This window comes from Rattus norvegicus, chromosome 20 (genome assembly GCF_021556685.1).
Source record: "Rattus norvegicus strain SHRSP/BbbUtx chromosome 20, alternate assembly SHRSP_T2T, whole genome shotgun sequence".
NCBI classification, from domain to species: Eukaryota; Metazoa; Chordata; class Mammalia; order Rodentia; family Muridae; genus Rattus; species Rattus norvegicus.
In genome coordinates this window covers 47490366-47509482 of record NC_141553.1, presented here as the reverse complement: position 1 = coordinate 47509482, position 19117 = coordinate 47490366, and the positions used below count along the sequence as shown (strand labels likewise).

At 44.8% G+C, this 19117-nt stretch overlaps 1 protein-coding gene across 1 annotated transcript in view; it reads right to left on the bottom strand.

Annotated features, from left to right (window-relative positions):
• The window catches only part of Mettl24 (methyltransferase like 24), a gene marked incomplete at its 5' end in the record, with an annotated part of 113438 nt that extends 94783 nt beyond the window's left edge, over positions 1–18655 (bottom strand). The window contains 3 exon segments of the mRNA NM_001025038.1: positions 18631–18633; positions 18635–18645; positions 18648–18655. Of these exon segments, the coding sequence (NP_001020209.1) occupies positions 18631–18633; positions 18635–18645; positions 18648–18655 (22 nt within the window).
• Positions 18656–19117: the final 462 nt, after the last annotated feature.

The following is a 19117-nucleotide window of genomic DNA, read 5'->3' as shown; positions in this document are numbered from 1 at the left end:
CATATGATGATGGTTTTGCTCCACACGATTTCCTAAATGCCAGGGTGCACTGTGTGCCTGTTATCCGTGTGCTTCAAATATCAAGTGACCCACAACACCACCTCCATTACTCCTGAGGCGGTGGGGCTGTGGATTCCCAGACCCATCTGTCCATCAGGGGGCTCCTGAGGCAGGGAAACAGTGGCTTAGCAGCAGGTGGCTGTGCGGGGAATCACTTTGTATCGGGTTTGTGTTTGTTCGCCACCGGCCCTCGTGGAAATGTCAAGCCCAGCATTACAATGAGTTCTTACACAGAGCTCATCCCTCCCAACCCCCCATCCCCCAGGGAGGGAAGCTCCCCTAGGCCTTTAAAAGCCAGTGTATGACAGACACCAGGCTTTCACTAGAGCAGGGGCAGGGTGGTGGCGATGGTGGTGCCAGTGGTGGTGGCTGTGGCGGAGGAGGGGGCGGGCGGCGGTGGTGGTAGTGGTGGTGTGGGGGGGGTGGGTGGGTGGGTGGGTGGAGCTTTCCTATCACGTGATCTCTCAGGAGGGTAAGTTCCTGGACACCTCAGGAAAAGGAGCACCAATCTTCTATTATAAGACTCCCGTTAGCAGTACTCTGAGGTTTACATCTTTAAAGGAAGGCAGAATGCTTCTTTCTTTTTCTAAACACAGAATTCCCAAACATTAAGATCAAGGACAACAGAAGGTTCTCCACAAAGCTAGCTCACATCTCCACGTGCTATTCTGCAAGACATTTGAGGCGCAGCTTTCCCAAGGGTAGAGGCTGATCCCGTGCCACAGACAAGGGGTCTGACTTCAGGAGTCCGCACCAAGCCCAGATATGAGGCTTGTGGATATTTTTAATCGTGTATTATCTCAGCATTAAATTCCGTTTGTTCGTTTCTTTCTTTTCTTTTTTTTTTTCTTTTAAAGGGTCTGGGTCTCTGAAAGACAGGAAACTGGATTCTAAGATTTTATTCCTGAACAATAATAATAAAAAAATTAAAACAAGCCTTTAAAATACTTTCCGCCTGCCAGCCTACATTCACTAATTCAAGACAAAAAGACTTGAGCTAAACTAGCAGTAATAAAAAATATTTTTTCTTAAGCAGGCCCACCCTTGACCTAGAAAAAAGCCATCAGCGCTGCCTTGCAAAAGCGTTGTCTGGAAATTTCGAATAGCATCTTTCTGCTTCACAGGCCGTCTCATCACTCATACACGAGCTCATGCAGCCTGGGAGGAAAGTGTCAAACCACAAGCAGTGTCCTTGTGACCTTTGGGGTATGGTCTCACTGCCTTGCCCAGGTTGCTCTTAACCTCATTACGCAGCTCATACTGACCTCGAACCTGCCTCAATTTCCCAAGTCATAGGCTTTATAAACACACATCACAGGCATGTTCTATACAAACCTTTTTTGTACACTGGGACTTTCTCTTTTAGAGGAAAGAAAATTTTAAGATAAAGCAAACAGAAAGAGAACATTGTTTTTCTATTGGCCCTACTTATTCCAATGACAGTTCCTTTGGGAGGTCATGTAATGGGTGATTTAAATGATCAGTTTGTTGGTCATGATAGAATACTGGGGGTTGTTTTTATCAACGTGTTCCCAAAGCCCCTGTAGGGTTTAGAGCCAACCATTTTCCACCAGGAGAGACAGCCGACCATAGGGTCTCTACATCATGGCTGCCAGAGGACAGGGACACAGTTGTCCATTCTTGATTCAAACCAAACAGGATGAGTGTGTGTTGATGTGTTGATCAGAGAAGCCAAGGCTTTCTGGGGGAAACAAACCAAAACAAGTAAAATAGATTTATTTAGCAATTTTGTGGTAATTAAGAGCATCTGTTGTTGGGCAGGGACCAGTGAAGGAAACTGTTTATTCCTCGTCAGAGAGAAAAGAGGGTGGGTGGCGGGGGTTGTTGGGGGAGGGGAAACGCACTGTGGTATTTGGGTGGAACATAAATCCAGCCTTGCCTGAGGGTTTGTGGGCATCAGGCCTCTATATCCTATGCTGCTCTTAGACACTAGAGTTCCAAAAACCTTCTGTTACTGTCTTGGTTCTCAGATTCAGCCCTGACTTAGTGAGAGCAAGGGTCAGTCACGTTTTGTAGTGATATCTTAAATGTAGGTTCCTTACCAAAACTCTTTGTTGAAACGAGTGCTGAGTCTTGGGTATGGGTCAGGCTAAGCGCATCCCCATCCCCAATGTTCACAGCAAGAGGGATGGGAGGCAGAGGAGTTCTTCAGAAACTCAGACAAGTAAATGCTTGCAGGCAGATGTGGGGAAAGCCTAGAATTCAAAGCGCTATGGAGTCAATGGTAAGTCCCTTTGTTCTTTGCTATGGCGCTGTCCCTGTTCAGTACTGCCAGCAGGGACAGAAGCCAAGGAAGCCCTCCCACTGGGACTCAGGCAGTGGCTATCCCCCAAAGCCTTCCATTCCCCAGCCTTTTCCGGTCTCCAGTCTTGTATCCTAGCTCCAAGGCAATCCCACTGAACTGAGAAAAGTGAAACTTGAGGTCAAAATGCTTCTAATATTCCGAGGAAAAGGCAAGTGCGGTTGGATCCAAGGCTGTAGCCCCTGGAAGGCGCAGTGTCTCTCTCCTCACCCCTCCCTGGCCTTGGATTAAGCTCCAGCCAGAGGAAATGTGCACCAAAGCAGGGGTAGAGTGGGGTTTCTTAACACCCAAACCTCTCCAGAGCGTTTGAAGCCATCGGGAAGCAGATGGCACTGGGGTCACCAGGAAGAAACATTAGCTGAGGAAATACCATAGCAGTTTATGAAGTAAGTCCAGCCCACTCCAAACCTACACTCGCTTAGATCTGACCCTGGTCTTGAGGTCCAGACACACCAACCCCTGCTCAGATTCTAGGCTGGCTACAGAGGCACGTGCCTACGAGTAGACCTGAAACACACTACAAGCACATTGCAAACAGGACTGACATAAAACTCACAACCCATACGGCTTCTCATCCCAGCACCATTTACCAGAGAGAGAAATGATTTTGGAGGAGACATGCCCTGGTTCACGGGTGTCTGGATCTCAGCCCGTGGCCAGTTGACGCTGTCTCTGGGTCTGTGGTCTGGTGAGGCATAACACAATGGTGGAGAAGGCAGAGTGCTCACCTCATGGTGGCCGGCAAGCAGAGCAGCAGGAAGGGGTCAGGCCAAGATGCCTCTCAAAGACTTGACCCCAGCAACCTCCTTCCTCCAATCCAAAACTGGCTTAAGACCTTCAACACATGAGCTTGGGCACCCATTCCATATTTAAACCACAAAACCATGGAAAACTGGCTGAAACTTCACACCTGAGCCCAATGCGGAAGGTTCCATAACATAACGAATAGAGAATATAGAGAATAAAACATAGAAGAATACAGAATACAGAGTGTAGAGCATAAAATATAGAATACAGAATATAGAATATGTATTAATAATGAGCTCCGGGGGATTCCACCTCATGAGGGCACTGACGCTCAGGATACAAACACACACACACACACACACACACACACACACACACGCTCATACACATACACACACATACACACATGTACACACACATACACAAACACACACACATACACACACACGCTCACACACACATACACATACACATACACACACTAACACACACATACACATGTACACACGCACACACCTATATATACACACACAGTCATACACACACAGATACACACACATATACACACACGTACACACACATGTACACACATACACACACATACACACATGAACCAGGGCATGTCTCCTCCAAAATCATTTCTCTCTCTGGTAATTGGGGCTGGGATGAGAAGCCGTATGGGTTGTAAGTTTTATGTCAGTCCTGTTTGCAATGTGTTTGTAGTGTGTTTCAGGTCTACTCGTAGGCACGTGCCTCTGTAGCCAGCCTAGAATCTGGGCAGGGGTTGGTCTGTCTGGACACACACATGCACATGAACATGCACACGAACACACACACACACTCATACTCATACTCACACACATACACATACACAATCACACACACATACACACACGCACACATGCACGCACACACACACTCACACACATGTACATACACAGAGATACACAGAGATACATACACTACACACATGCTCACACACACACACACACACACACAATTAAACATAAATCTTTTAAGATTTGGGCTTACCTATAATAATACCAACAAGTCTAACAGTCATAGCTTTGATATCCCGGGGAGGAGGACACAGGGTAGAAAAATGGCAGTGCACACCCTAATCAACCTACTGAAACCAATAGCAGGAAAGCTGAGTCTGTGATACTGCTGTAGCCAGCAGGGCTGGGTGAGAACAGACAGAAGCAATCCAGGTCACAGGGTACCGCTTCCCTGGGACGCTCTCTGTCAAGGCCCTAGCCCACCTCACCTCCATCAAGTCCGTCTGCTAACAGAAATCCACAGCCAGAGAGGCATTTCAAACCCTCGACCCATCAATCTGTCACCCCAGCCTCATTAAATGGAGTGTGGGCTGGGAAGGCAAGGAAGGGATGAGGGAACTAGAAATCAAATCCTCTCTGACAGGAAAAAATGCACTATCACTCAAGTCGTCCCTGATAACTTTTAGGAAGGATGGGGGAAGGGAGGAGGAGAAATAAACACTCTAGATTTATTTCCAACGTTATTCTGCTCAGCTGGAAAGAGGAGACGAGCAAATTAGAGTAGGGTTTTCTTCTTAAACAGATCTGTAGTTTCCCACGTTTTCTGTGCACGTCGAAAATGGCTCCAATCTGGGTGAGATTGACACCCCGAGAGAATGAAACCTCCAATTTTTCTGGATTTTATTACAGACAGTTAAAAAGAGAAGCCAGATACCTGGGGTAGATCCAGAGCGAGCCAGAGGGTTCCGTTAGCTTGCATAACGAAGGTGCTATATGCTATCTGCATATACCATGGGGATTCAAATGTCAAATTAGAGATTTCACTGGACCCACATGCATAGCAACTAGAAAAGGAGAGGGAGTTTCATTTCGTTTAATATAAAAGCGTTTGCCTAGGAAAGCAAATAAAAATTTAGCAGAGCATTAGCCATATTCCTCAGGATTGTTTTCGCCGTGTGTCTGTCTCTCTCACACATACGTACGCACGCAATACCCCTCTATATGCACGCATGATCTTTTCATGACATGCCAGGTCCCGGAATTCTAAGAGCTTAACATCATCTACATCAGCATCAGTCTGCTGTGTCCATGTCTCAGTCAGAAAAAAACCCATCAGCATCCCCAAACGGCCACCTTTCCTGAAGACATTGTCACCCTAGCACCCACATAAGAAAATGACTTCCAAATGAACAGCCAAATGAACAGGGGCAGGGCGGGAAAGCCACTTTGCGGGGTGAGCATGGAGAAGAAAACCAGAAGGGTTATAAGTGGAGAGTGAGGTGGGGCTTCCTCTCCATACCTGCACCTCTCCTGCAGGACATGAGATCCCAGAGTGCTCCACAAGGGCTTTCCAGGGTCTCTTTGTGGGCTCTCAACCATTTACATCCTCAGATCTCATCCAAACCAGGAAAAATGTTGTGGGTTCTGAACTCAACACAAGATGCAAGCTTTACCCCTAGCCGCCAGGTAAGGGAGCTCGGCAGAAGGAACAGACCCAATGCAATGCATGCAGAATACTCAGAAACACAGAGTGGTAGTGACCCCCACAACCACTGCCACAGCTGACATGCGGGACAGCAGTCATGTGTGCATAGAGAGGGACAAAGCCTTCTCTGGAAGTCACTGGAGACACTGGGCCATGCTTGGGCAATCTTCCACGAAGATGACACCCGTGAGGAGGACAGTTCATATAGGTATGAGAGAGAGAGAACCAAACGCCTTCAGGCTCCCTGCTAACCGCCACACCATTTAACATAAATTAGGAATATCACTGGTTTCCAAGACAGAGCTGTCACATCCCACTGAAAATGGCATCGGATACACATAAGTGTGCATGTGTGCATGTGTGTGTGTGTGCCTGTGTGTGTGCATGTGTGCAGATCTTGGTGTTAAATATGCATTCATTCTCGTGAACTATTTTTCATTTTATATCATCCATACTTTATCCCATTCATATCGTCCCTTAAATGCTAATACTGTCCTGGAAGCTTCGGGAAATTCTACCTGACAATTAGAGATAAGACTCTGCTTCCAGGACATTCTTTGCATGGTTCTGTATTTATAGAACATTTTTCTTCCCCAATGTGCTATAAATCACTGTGGCTGACACGTTAGCAAAAGCCCGGCGAAGGTTTTCTGTGGGAAACTGCCAACCCTGTGGAACAAGGCAGGCAGGGCTGACCGGACGCCTCGGGATCCAAAAGCACTTAAGCCTCAAACCTAAATGGAAGGAAAATTTGCCGTCTTTCTCACTAAGTGCCCCTCTCAGAACGTGAGGAATTGCTGGAGAAAGCAGGCCTGTTGTGGGGGAGGGGGGGCGTCAGCTATTATCAGCTTGCTGCTCTGTAACTCTCTGGCCTTGGCATTCTTTGCTGCAAGAGAGTGAGAGTCTCCAAAGTTGGAAATGAAGCTGATGGTGACTATGGTTTTTACCCTGACCCTTCCCCATGGAGGATGGGAAGGAACAGAGTAGAGGGCACAGACTGTGCCAGCAAATAGAGCAGATCTAAGCTGAGGCAGTTCGATAAGCGTTTTTAATAGTATGTCGTTGCTGCGAGACCGTGTCTTCTATAAATGACAGGGGAGCCGCACCCACGAACTCTCGATAGCTCGATTGCATGAACAAGACTAGCAAAATAATAACACTAGTGGGCAGGCCTACATGGAGGGGGAGTTCCACCTGGTCCCATAGCTGGACGCTTGCTGACAGAGCTAGACCCAGTCTCCCAGGAGCTCCTCCATAAGATGTCCAATCCCAAGTGCTCGCCTTAGACACATGCACACATGAGCAAAGCTAAATGGGCTCGGTGGGTTATATATGCACGTGTGCGTGCGCACACACATAAACAAGTAACAATAATAGGTAAAGAAGAGCTCGTGAGTCTGGGAGGAGAGGGCGCTGGAGAAACTGGGGAGGAACTGGGGAGGGGAGGGCGGCTCATGACCAAGGGTCTCAAAAAAATAAAATTATCTGAGAAAACAACTTTCTTTTACAGGGATGAGCATTAAAACCTTTTAGAAACTGCAATATAGAGAGAGAGTCTAGAAGGCACCATCTGCTTCTGGCTTTAAGTTTTGCTTGCGTTTTGCTTGAAGAGAATAATTGTCTTGAAGGCAGTCTTATGCATAACCTAGACATGCCATGTCCTCCGCACTATAAGCAAGGAAAATGTGAGTGAAGGGGGCAAAGTAACAAAGTCACACACACGAGATGACGTGCAGCGGTGAACTGTGGACGGCAACCCCACACTTGCTCTCTGCCCCATCTGCCTCCATGCCAGCCCTGTTTTAATTCCCCATGAATGGCTGTCTTCATCCTAGAGATAGCCCATGCTGATAGAAACTCCAGGAGGGCCTCTCAAGAAAAACCACAATGGCTGTACTGACACGGTCCTTGGCGCTGTGGGGACAAATTTGTAAAATTGTTTATTACGGATAATTAATGCTCGGTAGTTTAAGGGGGTGTTAAATCGATCCAGGCCATGCTGATGGATGGTGACATCAGGATCACATGACCCTGACATGAATGACAGGGACGATCGAGACTTTGTTACTAATCACCTTCCCCAACCCACGCTGGATATGTAGCAAGAGGGAGGAAGGAAAATTGGTTATTGTAACCCTCTCGAATGAATTTGAAATCCACAGGAATGTTGCTGAAGCATTGCCTACCCTGTCCTGACTGACCCGCACTGAGGAGGTAAAAGACATTTACTACTGGGACGGCCACATGGTCACAGAATCTTCCTAGTGCCCCACCTTCGGAGACTGAATAGAGGGCACAGACCAACAATGGGCTGTTTGGGGATTCTTGGATAGGGAAAGAAAAGAAATACAGCCAAGAACAACTGAGAGCCAAGACACAGTACAGCTGGGGGGCACATGGAACAAAGCTATAAGGAAATTTCAGTGACAAAGCCACGTCTACTGTCTGATCTGTTCTCTAAGTGCGTCTGGCCCATACCACACTGAGCCAGGTCTTCCCCTCCTGTCCAGGATCCTCTCCCTCATTCATAAGTAAGTTCAAATCGGGCTTATCCTTCCTGGTCCGAGGTTAGCCACATGCTGCTCTCAAGTCCTAATTTCCCAGACCTCTGCTATGTGCAAAGGAAACTCTGTGGGGCAGATGCTTTGCAGTTATTCTCTGGCCTCACTTTGCTATGATCTGCTGCAGGGGAGTCGTCTTAACTACAGGCCTCACGAAAACACCACATGCCTTGCTTCCCTTGCAATCCCCCGCAGAGCTGGTTCCAAGGGACATTTTTGCATCGGTTTAAAAGCCAGAGAGAAAAGAGCATGATGCATCTCTCGGGGCTGAGAACAGCTTTTTTTTTTTTTTTTTTTTTTTTATTAATTTGGGGGCAGGGTAGAAGAATTCACTAACTGGCCTTTGTAGGAATACCTTGAAGTAGTTAAATATAACTGCTTTTTTACTCAGACAGAAATAAGCTGTGAATCCTGAGAGTCCTTGATTCAGTTCTGTTCACATAAAAATAAAAATCGGGGGCTGGAGAGATGGCTGGCTGAGCAGTTAGAAAGAGCACTGGCTGCTCTTCCAGAGAACTCTAGTCCGATTCCCAGCACCCATGTGGCACGTCATGATCGCCTCTAACTCCAACTCCAGGGCATGCAACGCCCTCTTCTGGCCTTCTCAGGTACCAGGCATAACCTGGGGCCCAGACATACCTGCAGGCAAAGCACCCACACATACAAATAAATAAATAAAAAACCACGATGTAAAAAAATCAAGGGTGACAACTAGAGTTAGCCAAAATCTTGAGGAGAAACTGAAGAAAGCATTTTTGAGAACTGAAAACATATCTTGAAAGATTAGCGCCCGTGAGCCGAGAAGATGGCTCCGCAACGGAAGTGCCTGTAGCCTCGCAGCAAGCGTGAAGACGGAGGTTCAAATCCCCAGAACACCAGGTCTTTCCTCCGTTAAGTGGCTTCTGGCAGGAACTGTGTCACGGTGGCTATTTCTAAAATGCTGTACTAGGTATGGACGAGCAGACTGTGAACGTAAATTTTAATTCCTACCATCTCAAAGCATTCTGCACTAAATTGCTTCACCGGGGTTGAGCTATATTGCTCCATTCGAAGACGCCAACAGGAAAGGGCGGGGAGACGCAGTTTCAGTGGGTTTTTGCAAGACAGGTTGCAAAGTGATATTGGCAGGCTAATACACGGGCGCATTTGCAGCTAACGGAGTCCTCACATACGTGTGCTTTTTGCCTTATCTTTTCTATAACTGACCTAATTGCTGCAAGTGGGTGATTGGGGATTTTAACTCAGCTTGATAACTGGATAGTTGGAGAGACTGCACAAACGCCTAGTCAGAGGTGGTGCGATGCTATTGACCGGCACAAAAAGACGCCAGCAAAATAAAACGCCAAATAAGACACCGGGAAAAAAAAAAAAAAAAAGGTGCGTTTGGAGAAACAGAAACATACATCAAAATGTGCACACGATGGAAACCCTCTGCTTTTCTTCACACTTATTTCCACGAGAGGCTGAATTTTCAACCTTCAAAAATTTGCTTAGCATCGACTAGTTTTATAGCACAGAACAAGCGCTGTTTACAAATGAAATAACACAAAAATCAATACCAAGGAGAGGCCAGTGTCTTCTATTCGGACAAGAAAATACAGCTCTTCTTCGCGGTGTAGCTTATGGAGGCCAAGGCAAACAGACCTGGCCCTCTGTAGGATGCATGTCACAGGGCCAGGAAGTGGTTAGCAGGGCCTAGCCTGGGAATGGTTCCCATCTGCGGGCTATCCTCCGCAACGGCAAGCTCCACCCCCTGGAGTTTCTCTCAGTTTAGCGCCGCCCACAGTGAGGAGGATCCTGAGGAGAAATCTGGAGTTTCACCCAGTTCGGCCTCACCCATGAAATGTCTATGTTCTGGAAACCCCCAGGAGTCACCCTGAACCATTTCCACAGTAAGAGTTTGCAGCCTTCACTCTTGAGCAAAGAGTTAATCGCTTCACCTAGCCAGGGATTTCTGTGAAGGGTCACCTCCGGGGAAGGGGAGCGTTAGGCTAAGACACAGACAGGGTTGAATGTGTGTGAGTCTCTGCACGGGAGTGTGTGTAAATGTGTGAGTGTGTTTGTGCATGCGAGTTGTGCGTAGGAGAACATGTGTTATGAACGTGTGAGTGTTTCAGTATGCGAGAGTGTAGCCGTGCATGTGCGTGGGTGTGTGCATGAGAATGTATGAGTGAACCTGTGTATGCGTGTGTGTGTGTATGCGTGTGTGTGTGTGAATGCATGTGAGTGAGTGTATGTGTGTGTACATGTGTGTGAGCTGTGTGTAAGGTATGTGTATATACATGTTTATGTCAATGTGTGTAAGTTTTGTGTGATGTTCGATGTTCAACAATGTTTCCCATAGATTCCATCAAACTGTCTTTGTCACAAGTTTATAACTCTAAGTAAATAAATAAATAAATAAATGTGGAGAAGCACAGCTGTGGCCTCAACCCATGTCTTCACTACTTGTTCTTCAATAGTGCCCTGAGGATGGAGGAGGACCAAGCACTAGTGCTCTCTGGCAGTCCCCCTCTTCCTCCTCCCCCCTTCCTCCCCTCCTCCTCCTCCTCCTCCTCCTCCTCCTCCTCTCTCTCTCTCTCTCTCTCTCTCTCTCTCTCTCTCTCTCTCTCTTTCTCTCTCTCTCTGTTGCAGACTGCAATCTGTTCCTCTTTCTTCACTTCTATTTTTAAGCTGAAATTTTTTGGTTTCAAAACAGCTATAACCTAAAAATTGCTTGAATAAAAGACATAGAAAATTGAATTTCCAAAATCCCTTACCCAACTCCTTCCATGTGTGTATGGTTTTGTTATTAAAGCATTAAAAAAAAAACTTAAAAGCTAAACAGAACCTTCTGGTTTTACTGTGACGCTCATGATGGCACCAAACACACGCGTGTTACCTTAACTCTCTCGGTACCATGTGTTACCTACATTTTATAAATAAAATCTATGCATACGGGTAATGAAAACGATGTTTTCATGGTTCCGTTTCCATGCACCACCATCGCGAGGACGGATTTGATGCTGCGAGTGCTAAATAAGTGTCGGTCTTCAGCGGCCGCTCGGCTTTTGTAAATGAAAACATTCCTTGTCCAAGAATAAGGCCTGAGGCCTGGGCATCAGATTTTCCAAAAACAATTCTCCGTTTCCAAGGTACCGGAGTAAATCCAAGCCACTGCAGCTTCAAAACTCGTGTGGCCGCCTGCTCCTCGTGGAGGGCCCTCTAAGTGCACATTAGTTAAATAAGCCAGCTCTTTACTATTTTCGTGCAAAATGAATATTCACCACCCAAAAGAACATTCCCCATCATAATTATATAATCAGTCCCAATTTGTTTTTAAGCCAATGTAAGGCATACTTGAAAATCTACCTGGAAGAAACAGCTGAAGCCAAACTCTAAGCTATGTTAGCTGCTTTGGAAAATGTCTTGGATATTTCACTTTGATAGAGAGCCTGAATTCTATAGAAATCCACCGATTTTTTCCCTGCAATTTAGATCTCAACAGTAATGACTCACAGCAGAGAGTAGAAATGACTTAAATCTGACCTCTGCCAACCTGGATCGCACTCTCATTTTGCGTTGAACCAAAAATGAAGCCAGTGTTGATGGGAGAGAGAATGAACGCCATACACACGGCACTACCTAAGGCCCACCAACGGTAACAAAAGAGCAAGCCTTCGTAAACGAGGAAGGGCCGTCCGGACCACCACACAAACCATTGCAAAGGCAGCAAGAGGTCACATGGGTGAGAATGGGGAAGAGGAGAAAGAGCCAGTGTGAGCAGAAGATGCGGCTGGTCTAGTCCCGCAGTGACTTGATGTGCCAGGGTGGGTTTGTACCCAGGGGGGCCTCCCCCTTCTCAGCAGAGAAAGGGAGGGGTGAGGAGAGGTTGTGGGAGGGGGACTGGGAGAGGAGGGCTGCAATCAGGACGTGAAGGGAATAATTAATGAAGAAAAAGAAGTGGCTGTTCTAAGTGGTTCGGTGAGCTATAATGCTGACACCTTATTAATTAATTAATTAATTAATTAATCTTTACAGACCCCAGTACTCTCTGTCATCCTTCCTGCCAAAATCAGGAGCAATAGCTGCCAGCAAGCTCAAAACAGTGGTGCCTTGAGGTTCTCCATCTGCAAACACAGACCTGGGTGTACCAAGCCTGCCAGGATTTGAAGTGCTAGGTGGGAACTTCTGAGAGGCCATGTGGACGGGCAGACACATCCCTGCTGCGTTTGACCATGCTGACCCGTGAGCAGCAGCAGGCTGGGGTGCCTCGGGCCCCCTTGGGGTTGCTTATCTTTACCTGACCAGGGCAGAGGGTGGAACTCGACTTCCGTCACTGGTGGGCTTCTAGGAACCTTTACCATTCACATGCCACGAGATGTACCATTTTGAAGTGTGCAGTCCAGCAGGCTTTGGATGGGCAAGTGTTGTGCAGCCTGGTACCACTTCCCACTCCCTGAAGCAGCCATTTCTATTCCTCACCACACCTACCTTCTGACTGCACACTTGTCATTGGTGGAATTTTTGTTAAAATGGAGGTCGTGGATTATGTGACCTTTTTGTGAGCATCTTCTTTTGCTTAACGCAGTGTTTCCAAGCTCATCTACATGCTAGCACACACCAGCCCCTCACTCCCTTCAATTCCTGAATAATTTCTATTGGATTGACTAGAGCACATTTTCCATATTCTCCATCAGCTAAGAGACACTCAAGTGGTTTCTTACTTCTGGATGTTATAACACTGCTCCAAACATCCCTGCACAGATTTTGTGTAAAGTATGTTCTATAGGGCTGGGAGATTGCTCAGTGGGTAAAGCCCTTGTAAGCATGGGACCTGTGTTCAAGGCCCCAGCACTCATGTAAGGCCGGCAACAGTAGCACACAGCTGTACTCCCACTGTTCCTATGGAGACCTGGGAGGTGGGCACAGGAGAATCCCTGGAAGCTCATGAGCTAGCGAGACTGGTGTATGTACTGGAAAACAACTAGAGCCTGCATCAAACAAGGTGAAAAGAAGGCGAGACACTGCAGGGTGTCCTCTGGCTTCCACGTGCATGCTGGAGCTGGGAGTCTGGTGCTGCAATAGAACCCTGGTCTAGCACACACAAAGGTCCAGGTTCAGTCCCCATGACCTCCAAAGGAAATCCAAAATTCTGCACTGAGGCAGCTTAATACGTCATTAGGTCAGGCCGGCAGGAAAGGGAAAGCAGGGAGATAAATCATGCCAGGTTAGAGAGAGACAGAGACAGAGACAGACAGGCAGACAGACAGACAGAGAGACATACACAGAGACAGAGACACAGAGACAGAGAGACATACACAGAGACAGAGACACAGAGACAGAGACACACAGAGACAGAGACATACACAGAGACAGAGACACAGAGACAGAGAGACACACAGAGACAGAGACAGAGACAGAGACAGCGCATGGATTGGGCATTTGTTAGGTCTAGAGAGGAAAGAGCGGTCTGAGAGACTGAAAACTCAACAATGGGAGAGAGAGAATGTGTTTAGAGTGTTTAGAGAAGAGAAGAGAGACAAGCTGCTAAGACCCAAATGCCAGGACAACTTTGAAGAATTGATTTTAGAATGATTTTGGTTTTATTTATTTATTTATTTATTTATTTATTTATTTATTTATTTTGGACTGAATTGATTCCCGTAGGTCTGTGTGAGTGTTACCCTGGAAGACTACAGAAGTGGGCAGGGCAGGCCAGAGAAGAGAAAATGAACTAGAAGCAGGAATCAGAGTCATGGACAGAACATGAAAGCTCCCCAGACGTTACCAGATATCATACAGAAGGAAAGATACTGACATCTACTGTGTGGCTCATGCCCTTGTCATGTAAGTGTTAAGGGAAAGTGACCCCAGACTTTGTCTAACAACCCTACACTTGTGTTAGAAAAAGGCAAGAGCTGGTCCTAGTAGGTCAAGCCAGCTGCAAACTACCTGAATGCTCACTACGTGGCTATAGGCACGTGACAAAGGCCTTTAAAATAACAAACCACTCCGAGGCTCACTGCATGCTATGGTCACGTGACAAAGACCTTCAAGACTTTAGAGAGGTGGTCTCATGGATTCTCAGCACCTTGTTGGGATTTAAGGGCCATTCTCATTCGGCAGATGAGAAGACTCTAGGGCTTGATATATATATATAGTAGTTATCTTCAGCCACACCAGAAGAGAGCAGAGTGATACAGTGTATTTTTCTCCACATCTTTAGCTATGTGAACCACCATGTGGTTGCTGGGAATTGAACTCAGGACCTCTGGAAGAGCAGCCAATGCTCTTAACCACTGAACTACCTCTCCAGGCCCTGGATATTGATGTTTCTAACACCAATGATTGCAAAGATCCATTCATGAGAGTAATTCTGAGTTCCCAGGCCACACAAGGACAGGCACGGGGTGGGTGTGGCTTCCAGCCTTCCTCCTGTAGTCAGAAGCTGAGTAAACAGTGGTTGCTTTGTGCTTTGTACCTGTGGGATTTCACCATCTTGGAAATGAGCACCCTCAGGGGAAACACAGCACAGCAAAGACAGATTCAGGAGGTTTCAAACCCATTGGCTCGTACCAGGAGCGATAAAGAAGAACATTCATCCAGCTGGTATTGCTGAATACCTACTATGCGCTGGTACTGTCCCAGTCAATTAGGATAGAGCTGCCAGCAAGTCAGATGGGCTTTCTGCCTTCATGGCTTCATGAGGCATGAAATCACAGACAAGGAGGAGGGGGGACAGAGACAGAGACAGGGAGAAATACACACACACACACACACACACACACAGATAAAGACAGACAGACAGAGAAGTGGGGTCATGGAGACGATAAACATATTAAAGAGTAGGAGCTAAGGGCAACTCCGAATAAAGCAGAGTGATACAATGTATTTTTCTCCACACGATCCAGGTTTTATCAACTATGTTGTGCTTTTTTCCCAATAAGATGCGGGTGAAATAGAATTTCATTGGAAATCTCTCTCTGGTCTGCCGGCCCTGAATGTTAGCAGAGTACATCATCTTCAGCTACGTGTACACTACTTTTCTCTTTTCATTCTCTGGTACTTTTAGAATATTTTTTATAATAATGAAATTCTTCTAGTAGAGCTGGGACCCAGCATGCACTGGGCAAGCCCTCCCCCACCAAACTGCACCCCCGGCCATTCCTTCTAGTGTTAACTGAGTTCCTTTAACTAGGCAGCAGCTTCCCTGTGTGCAAGCTTAGGACAATTCTACCTAGGACAATGGTCTCTCCCTGCTTCATTCAAAGTCTGTGCTACTTGAAGGAATTAATCCCACAGACCCAGGCACAACATTAATACGCACATGCCTTTTGATGTACTGGGTTGAGCTTTTCTCTAAAAGGCATGTACAGAATATAATAATATTCACTTGACATGGCTAAGATGTGGGACACAAGACCGGCAAACCAATTTATCAACTAACTCTTTAGCCCTTGAGTGCACCAGTCGACCTCACTTGCACTAAAGATTATAGAGTGTTTAGAAGTAAAGAAGCAAATAGATTTGTAAACATTTTTTTTCTAGGAAAAAACTATGTTGCAAAAGCTTGGAATCACATTATAACACTAACACAAACCAAAATAATTCAACAGCACTTTCATTTAAAACAAACTTACAATTAGTATTGAGGAAACAAAATCACAGCACCAGGCGTCGCCCTCCTCAGACACCACACCTGTAACTTGCTGGCACTGCACTCCAGTGTCCATGCCTTCTGGTTTGCACCTGTACCTGAGCAGAGCCTCCGCTCTGGATCCCAGCCCACTCAGCCAACACCACAGGAGCAGCTAGACTCCTGAGATATTGACATATCCAAGAACGCAGGATCATGTGGTGACAGGATCACAGGCTCGCAAGAGGGGCAGGCTCCAGTCAGAGACAGTGAGGCCAGTTAACACCAGAGATAACCAGATGGCAAGAAGCAAGTGCAAGAACCTAAGCATCAGATACCAATGTCATTTGGCACATCAGAACCCAGTTCTCCCACCACAGAAAGCCCTGGATACCCCAACACACCTATAAAGCAAGATTCAGATCTAAATTCTCATCTCATAAAGATGATAGAGGACCTTAAGAAGGACATAAATAACTCCCTTAAAGAAATACAGGAGAACACAGGTAAAGAGGTAGAAGCCTTTAAAGAGGAAATGCATAAATCCCTTAAAGAAATACAGAAAACATAATCAAACAGGTGAATGAATTGAACATAACTGTCCAGGATCTAAAAAACGGAAATAGAAACATTAAAGAAAACTCAAAGGGAGACAACCCTGGAGATAGAAAAGCTAGGAAAGAGAGCAGGAGTCACAGATGCAATCATCACCAACAAAATACATGAGATAGAAGAGAGACTCTTGGGTGTAGAAGATACCATAGAACACATCAACACAACAGTCAAGGAAAATACAAAAAGCAAAAAGCTCCTAACTCAAAACATTCAGGAAATCTAGGACACAATGAAAAGACTGAACCTGAGAATAATAGGTATAGAAGAGAGTGAAGATTCCCAACTCAAAGGCCAGCAAACATATTCAACAAAATTATAGAAGAAAACTTCCTTAACCTAAAGAAAGAGATGCATATAAATATACAAGAAGCCTATGGAACACCAAACAGATGGGGCCAGAAAAGAAATTCCTCCTATCACATAATAATTAGAACACCAAATATACAGAACAAAGAAAGAATATTAAAAGCAGTAAAGAGAAAAGTCAAGTAACATATAAAAACAAACCTATCATAATTACACCAGACTTCTCAACAGAGAATCTAAAAGCCAGAAGATCTTGGGCAGATGTCATATAGACCCTAAGAGAACAAAAATGCCAGCCCAGGCTACTATACCCAGCAAAACTCGCAATTACCATAGATGGAGAAACCAAGGTATTCCAAGACAAACCTAAATTTAAACAATAATAATATCTTTCCACTAATCGAGCCCTACAGAAGATAATAGAAAGGACCAACACACAGAGGAAAACTACACCCAAGAAAAAGAAATAAATTAATCTTTTTACCACAAACCTAAAAGAAGAGAAACAAACATAATACCATTACCAACAACAAAAATAACAGGAAGCAACAATCGTTGGTCCCTAATAGCTCTCAAAATCAATGGATTCGATTTCCCAATAAAAAGACATAGGCTAACAGACTGAATACATAGAGGGACCCAGCATTTTGATGCATACAGGAAACACACCTCAGTGACAAAGACAGACACTACCTCAGAGTAAAAGTCTGGAAAAAAAATCCAAGCAAATGGTCCCAAGAAACAAGCAGGAGTAGTAATTCTAGTATCCAATAAAATAGACTTTTAACCAAAAATTATCGAAAGAGATGGCGAAGAATGCTACATACTCATAAAAGGAAAAATCAACCAAGATGAACTCTCAAGTCTGGACATCTATCCCCCAAATGCAAAGGCATCCACATTTGTAAAAGAAACATTACTGAAGCTCAAAGCACACAATGAACCTCACACAATAATAGTAGGAGATTTCAACACCCTAATCATCAATAGACAGATCATGGAAACAGAAATGAAACAGACAATGAGAAACTAAAAGAAGTATGAACCAAATGGATTTAACAGATATCTACAGAGCATTTCATCTTAAAAAACAAAAGAATATACCTTCTTCTCAGCAGCTCTTGGCACCTTCTCAAAAATCGACCATATAATTGGACACAAAACAAACCTCAACAGATAAAAGAACATTGAATTAGTACCCTGTAGTCTAAGGCTAGGTCTTCAATAACAACAAAAACAACAGAAAACCCACATACACATGGAAGCTAAACAACTATCTATTCAATGATACCTTCATCAGGGAAGAAATAAAGAAAGAAATTAAAGACTTTTTAGAATTTAACAAAAATGAAGTCACAACATATCCAAAGTTATGGAACACAATGAAAACAGTGCTAAGAGGAAAACTCATAGCCCTGAGTGCCTTCATAAAAAAGAAAAAAAACTGGAGAGAGCATACACTAGCAGATTAACAGCACATATGAAAGCTCTAGAACAAAAAGAAGCAAATATATCCAAGAGGAATAGATGGCAGGAAATGTTCAAACTCAGGGCTGAAACCAACCAAGTAGAAATGAAGAGAACTATACAAAGAATCAACAAAACAAGGAGCTGGCTCTTCGAGAAAATCAACAAGATAGATAAACTCTTAGCCAAACTAACCAGAGGGCACAGAGGCAGTATCCAAATTAACAAAATCAGGAATGAAAGAGGAGACATAACAACAGAAACTGAGGAAATTCAAAAAATAATCAGATCCTACTACTAAAGTCTATACTCAACAGTACTGGACAATCTAGATGGAATGGGTAATTTTCTAGACAGATACCAGGTACCAAAGTTAAATCAGGATCAGATAAACCATATAAAGAGACCCATAACCCCTAAAGAAATAGAATCAGTCATAAAAAGTCTCCCAACCAAGAAGAGCCCAGGACCAGATGGGTTTAGTGCAGAATTCTATCAGACCTTCAAAGAATACTTAATACCAATACTTCTCAAACTATTCCACAAAATAGAAACAGAAGGAACACTACCCAATTCATTCTATGAAGCCACAGTTACACTGATACCCAAGTCACAAAAAGACCCAACAAAGAAAAAGAACTTCAGGCCAATTTCCCTTATGAATATCGATGCAAAAATACTCAGTAAAATTTTTGCAAATTGAATCCAAGAACACATCAAAACGATAATTCATTATGATAATGTAGGCTTCATCCCAGGGATGAAATATTCAAAAATCCATCAATGTAATTCACTATATAAACAAACTCAAAGAAAAAAAACCCACATGATCATTTCATTAGATGTTGAAATAGCCTTTGACAAAATACAACACCCCTTCATGGTAAAAATCTTGAACAGATCAGGAATTCAAGATTCATACCAAAATATAATAAA